The sequence below is a fragment of the Hipposideros armiger genome, unplaced genomic scaffold (genome assembly GCF_001890085.2).
Source record: "Hipposideros armiger isolate ML-2016 unplaced genomic scaffold, ASM189008v1 scaffold_572, whole genome shotgun sequence".
Classification (NCBI taxonomy): Eukaryota; Metazoa; Chordata; class Mammalia; order Chiroptera; family Hipposideridae; genus Hipposideros; species Hipposideros armiger.
Window position 1 is genome coordinate 1,153,311 of NW_017731922.1, and position 6,392 is coordinate 1,159,702.

The 6,392-nt window shown below is 57.2% G+C and overlaps 1 protein-coding gene across 3 annotated transcripts in view; it reads right to left on the reverse strand.

Annotated features, from left to right (window-relative positions):
* SCUBE1 (signal peptide, CUB domain and EGF like domain containing 1) overlaps window positions 1-1,342 on the reverse strand; it is a 134,288-nt gene extending 132,946 nt beyond the window's left edge. For 2 of the 3 annotated variants that reach the window (XM_019624025.1, XM_019624027.1), the window contains exon 1: window positions 1,127-1,316. In XM_019624025.1, coding sequence (XP_019479570.1) covers window positions 1,127-1,214 — 88 coding nt within the window. In that variant the 5' untranslated portion in view covers window positions 1,215-1,316. Of the gene's footprint in view, window positions 1-1,126 lie in introns of all 3 variants that reach the window. The other variant, XM_019624026.1, reaches the window with a different exon arrangement.
* Between the last annotated feature and the right edge of the window lie 5,050 nt (window positions 1,343-6,392).

The window sequence follows — 6,392 nt, forward strand, 5'->3', positions numbered from 1 at the left end:
GAGAGGAAGGCGGGAGGAGAGGCTGTGACTTCAGCTTTGTGGGAGAGCTCCTTCCAGGGGACCAGGAGAGCCGCAGGGGAAGGGGCAGGAGTGCCAGGCTCCCTGGGAAACCCCAGGGAGCCCCCATCTCGCCTCCCCTGCCTGTCTCAACCCAGGCCGGATGCCTGTGACCAGCTCCTGTGTCCTAGGCTCCCTTTCCTCGTGTGGACCTCCTCTCAGACCACGTCCCATGTCGGGTCTCCCCTCCCTCTGGTTCCCATCCATCTCCTTCCCTGTGTCTGTTCATCTCCCACCTCCACCCCCCTCCTCCGTCTGACTGTCCATCTGTCCATCGCTTCCGGCCATCTCCATCCTTCTCTCTTTTCCTCTGTTTTGCTCCCTCTCCACTGGCTGCACCCCCAGTCTTCCCATCTCTTTCTCTGGGGTCCGTCTACCTCCACCTCTCCGCCTCCCTCTCTGCCTTTCTGTCTCTCAGTCAGTCCCTCACTCCCCCGCTGTGGATCTGTCTTTCCTGCTGTCTGTTCGCTTCCTCCGTCCTGTGGCCTCTTCTTCCCCCCTCCGGGTCTTCGGGCATCTTCTCTTCATGCCTGTCTTTCTCCGGGTTTCTTCCTGTGTCCTTTTGTGTGTTCCCTCAGTGCCGTCTTTTCTGTCCATCTGTCCCTCCATCTACCACCCTTCTTTCTCTCTGCGTCCTTTTTTCCTTGGTCATACCCTCCCTGTCTCCCCTCTGAGTCTCTTTCCGCCAGCGCCCCGCTCTCCCCCGGGGGAGCGCCCGTCCGATTCTGGGGTCTCCACTCCCGCCCCCCCTCGGGGCGAGCCGGGCCCCCCCTCGGCCATCGGTCGCGCTTTCTTTCTTCCTCCTGCCCTCGAACTCCTCCTCACCCGGGGCCTCAGCCCACCCCGCCCCTGCTGCGGGCCTGTCCGGCTCCGAGAGCCCAGAGCCACCCGGGCTTCGGGGACGGGGTGCCCCGCGCGGATCCCAAAAGTTACTTTGCAAAGAGGCGGGACAGGGCACAGAACCACAAGGGCTGTGGCCCTCCAGGTGGCACGAGGTCGGGGGGCAGCCCAGGACCCCTCGGCGGCCACCCCACACCCACTGCCCACAGTCTACGGGGTCCGGGCTTACCTGGGAGCCCGCTGCCCCCCGCCAGCCGCCCGCGCGCGCCCAGGGCGAGCAGCACACACAAGTGCCAGCGCACGGCCGCTGCGCCCATGCTCGCTGCGCCCGGGTCGGGCCGGGCGTGCGGAGGAGCGGGGCACGGGGCTTCCCCCGACCGGCCGCCGGTGAGCGCTCCTCACTGCTGGTTTCCCCACCACCGCTGGGGCTCCCAGCCACCAAGCCGGCACGGCTGACGAGCTGACAGCCGCGCGTTCATTGGCCCGCGGCCGTCGGGGCGGGGTGCCGCCAACGGTGGCCAATGGACGCCGGCTGTCAGGCGTGGGGCGCGGGGGCGCTGGAGGGAAGGGGCGGGGCGCGGGTGTCCAGGCCACCCCCCTCGAGGCGGGCGGCAGGTGGGGTGTGGGGGCCCGGGGTGCCTAGCTCGGCTGTGGGGTGCACGGTCTCGGCCAGGCTGGGGCTTTCTTGGAAGCTGATGCCGCCCCCGACCCCTTCTCCCCTCCTAGGCCGCCCCTCCCGGGGAAGCACCCCCCACGCCCCGGCATGCACACACACTCAGGGGTGAGGAGGGGGCCTGCCAACTGGCTCTCAGAGGTCGAGAAAGGCCCGGCGGCGGCATCCATTTGTAGTGAAAGAAATGCAAACGCGCAAAGCAGGATTGTACATTTAACCACTCGGTAAATGTTTAATGTTTATTGAGCACCTACTGTGTGCCTCGTGCTGGCAGTGCAGTGGCAAAGTAGCCAGACAGGAAAAAATCGTGAAGATCGTTTAAGATTTACATTCAAAACAAATGAAATTTTTACCATTCTCCCAAGGACAGTGGCCCATAAGTGTGCTTGTTATAGGACAGTCGCAAAATCCACGCCTGGAAGGGACACCGGGAAAGCTCGGTGTGGGACAATACCACTTTGCGGTCAGTCCGGGCCGGCGCAGCCCATCTGCGGGGGCCAGGGGTGGGTGGGGGGGCGGTGACCTCTCAGCCAGCAGTTTGATGCTCTGAGAACGCGAGGCCTGGGGTCGCCCCAGTAACACACCAGGGCGGGGTAGTGGGCTGGGGGCCAGGAGGAGCATCGCTATCGCGGTCGTTCGACCCAAGAGCTGCTTTGGCCTGGCCTGGGGTCTACACCTGATGCCTGATGGCCTTTGGGGCCTGGATCAGAGACCCCCGCCCGCGAGGCGTGCCTGGAAATAAATGGCCCCTCTCAGCCGGAGTCTGGATGCTTTAAGGGAAGAAAGTTCAGCAAACCCCCGAGGCCCATCTCCTTGACAACCACCAATAAGAGCTCCTTTTTTCTTACCCTGCTCTCCAGGCCTGACTCAAAGACAAGACTTTCCTCTTTTTGTCCACTCTGCCTGCACCAGTCTGCACCCAACTTCCCTCTCCACACCAGCTCCCTTCCCCACCCCCAACATGAGCGCGCGCGCGCGCGCACACACACACACACACACACATGCAGACGCATGTTCTCACACACTCACGCACATTCACACACTTCATATAGGCTCAAACATGCAACCTCTCACACACACACAAGCATTTCACACACACACTCACATGCTCCTGCACAGACCCTCACACAACCTTCCGGAGCCGATCTCCACAGCCCTGGAAAGTTAAATCTGTGTCCCAATGTGACTTCATATCACAAACAGCTTGTGGCACTGGCCTGATGGCTGAAGCAAGGGGTCCCCCATATGGGGGGCCAGGAAGGGCCCAGGAATCAGGGGGGGAGGAAGTGCTGCTTTTTGCCTCCAGTAAGCCTTACCCTCCCCCACCACTCCAGACATTCCCTTCTGCACAGTTGCTCCTGGTTGGTGGCTTAATTTGGGAGACTCCATTATCAGGCTTTATTTTGTCCTCCTCCCAGTTGGGTGGTTTTGGGTTTCTGGGGGAGAAAGCTCCCCCAGGACCATGTGTTGTCTTGTGCATTAGGTAACAGGGCAAGCAGTGTGAGTTTTGTGGGGGAGGTCCTTACAGGGGAATTTAACCAACTAGAAACAATGCCCTTTAATGTGCCGGTTCACCAGGGGCCCCCACCCCTGGGAGGTGCCCCTCAAGCTTGATGGCAGCAGGAAACCTTCCAGGCTCTGTTCCCGCAAATCAAGAAAGCAATGGAGGCAGGGTAATGGCCTGTTAGGATGTGGACCCCTGCAGCCAGGGGGCAGCTCTCACTCGTACCAAGTTCTAGTCCACAGCCTGTCCGCTGTAAAGGCGTGCGGATGAAAACTGTGGCTCCTTCCAGAAGGAGGTCATGGTCTGTGTAGAGGAGTTGGGGAGCGGGGGCGGGGAGGTCGAGAGGAGACACACTTGTAAGCCCCATCAAGTGCACTAAAGGAGGTGGCAGAGAAAGAGGGGGCCACTTCTGCCCTGGGGGCAGCCAGGGAGGCCTCCCAGGGCACATGACCTTAGAGCTGGGCACGAGCTATAAGGAGGCGATTTTCCTGATGGACAAGAGAATGTGCCAAGGTCCGCGGGAGAAGGTGAGGACCAAGGAGCGAATGTTCTCGAAGCACCTCATGTAAAGCACTGCACACGTGTGGCGATGACACCATGGAGGGCTGCTCACAGAGACTGTGGTGTCTGCCCTGGTGGGATGGGCTAGCCGGGTACCTGTAGGCCTGGACTCCTCCAACGGGCGTCTTGCAACCTCTTGAGGCTGCGCTGAGAGAGGGGCGGCTCAGGGATGAACTGGACAGTCACTTTGGGAGGGAACACTCCATGGCTCCCCGTCGCAAGGCACCCTGTGTGCTCCCCAGTGGTCAGCTCCATCCTCGCCAAACCACTGGTAAAGGGGGCCCCAGAGACACCCCACTTTCACAGTGCTGAGGCTTGGCCTGAATGCTTCCCTCTGCCAGGAATACCCCTTCTTCACAAGGCTCCCCGCTCCTCTTCTGCCCATACTCCAACCCCTATCCCCACACAGGGGGTAGGACCTCCTCGGGGCCCCCACAGATCTCATAACGTCCTCATCAGAGTCCAGCTTACCCTGGGTTTTATGTCTGTCTCCTTCCAGACTAGGGGTTTCTGAAGGCGGAGCTTGTAGCTGATTCACATCTAGGGCCACGGCTCCCAGATGAGGCCTAAGAAATGATGGCTGAATGAATGAATGAATGAATGAACATGAAACAAGACAGATATCACTTATAATAGTTGAGAATTCATAGTGCTCCAGGGAATGGGTAAAGATTTTTTGGTATTTGACGGGGCCTTGGGAAGCGAATCGCTGCCCACCCTCTCTGGCTACCTCCACCCTCTGTGCCCTGTGGAAAGCTCTGCTGGCCAGCACCACCACTGTGCTATCCTCCTGGGCCCTTTGGCTCCCCCTGGTGACACTTCACAGAGGTCTGAGGCGGAGGGCAGGGGAGAGGAAGAGGCACACGCACAGCCTCTGCCACCCTCCTCTCAGCCTGCTGATTCCGGTCCTCAGTGTAAGAACATCTGACTTTTTTAAAAGAAGTATTTCCTCAGGAATAATTCTCTTGATTAATAACAGTTGTGAAAGTTCTTTGAGCAAATACAGTTCTCTGCAGGCATAAAATGTCATTACAGAGATGTTGAGCCTCAATCTTGATGACTGTGCAGGCTTTTGTCATCCTTATGAAAAATGAGCTTTCGTAATAATATCTCTTTGTGTTGCATGCTTCTTGAGACCCCCAAGGGTGATCTTTTTTGCAATCCCTCAGGCTCCCACCTGTCAAATGAGGGTCTCGGTCCCCAACACCCTGAACATCTCCAGCTCACCATCCAGAGTCCTCTGAAATGACCTGCCTGAGTTTCGGCAATCAGTGTATTCTGACTTCCTGCTGCTTTCTCTCCCTGTACGATAGTTATCTGTGTCGAGTGTCCCTGTGTGCCCAGCACTGTGCTCAGATGTCCTATGCGTTACATCATTTAATCCTGAGAGGTAGAAACCACCCCCATGCCCTGAAAAAAGAAAAAAAAAAACAGAGACTTAGGCCACTTGCCTGGGACAAGGACAGAGCTAGCAAATGGCAGAGGTGGGATTCGAACCCAGGTCTGCATGACTCCTGAAGACGCACTCTTAATCATCATTTGTTAATAAAATCCCCTGTAAGGCTCAAAGGGCATTAGGGAACGCTTCGTGTAATGCGTCGTTTTACTTTTATGGTTTCGATATTGAGAAGAGTGGTTTTTACATAGCGGCCAGACAAATTGTAACAGTTCGCAATTCATGTGGTTGATTTTGGGTGCTACCCAGTTTTATGTTCTCTCGTCTTGCTAATGGGTCCAAAATTCTTTTTCCATCTGGAATGATGATACTTCATTTTAGGATACTGGGCAGGATTGTGTAGAAGTGAAAAGTGGGTGGTGATGAGACACTCAGGCACACCCTTACCCCCCCCCCCAGGCCGCTGAGAAGTCTCCCTTTTTACCAAGTTTGTGTGGAGGTTTGCCTTTCACCAGGCAAGTGCCCATTTCAGGGTGTGCTTGTAAAACTGACTTGTGCTGCAAGTTCATAGACACATCGACAGGAATTCCCTCCTCTCGCAATGCCCTTCCCATCCTATGTGCCTGGCAGACCCCGATTCAAGGCTCAGCTCAGGTGCCCTGTCCTCAGAGCCCTCCCCCTGCTCAGGGCCTTGGAGCATGAATTCAGCTGCCCACACTCTCCCCGCCACCTCCATCCTGGGGGCCAGCCAGCAGGACTGCCACCCTCGGGCACCCAGAGTAGGTGACCTGGGGCCCTTTGGCCCTGCCTGATCCCCCACCATGGCCACTGGTTCAGCTTTGAAACCTGGAACTTATTGGTTAGTAGCTCTGTCTTCCACTTAGGTGAAGGTGTTGAAATGTACAGGTTAATTAGACTTCCTGGTCACCTAGTCTCCCTTGCAGACCTCAACCCAACCCCTCCGTGGTAAATGGGTGTCTCTAGCTGGGCCATTCATTCTATCCTATGTCTCTGGCTACATAATTGGTCCTACCCAGAACATGTGACTCAGCCAAACCAATCAGATGCCTTCCCTGGGATTCTTTAAGTGGGGCTGGTGGGGAAAGTCTTCTTTCTTATGTGGGTGTGAAGCAGCAAGGATGGGGGTATCCAGAGCTGCCTGGGACTGTGGTTCTACCATGGTGTGGACAGATGGTCCAAGAGAATAGATCCACGAGTCAGGAGCAGGGGGAAGAGATGGGGAGGGAAAAAGCAGAGAGTGAGTAGAGAAGGAGAGGGGAGGGCAAGACCGGGACCTGACAGTGTTTGAGGCTCTGGTTGAATCATCCTTTCTGCTCTTAAGACAGTTATGCTATTTTCTG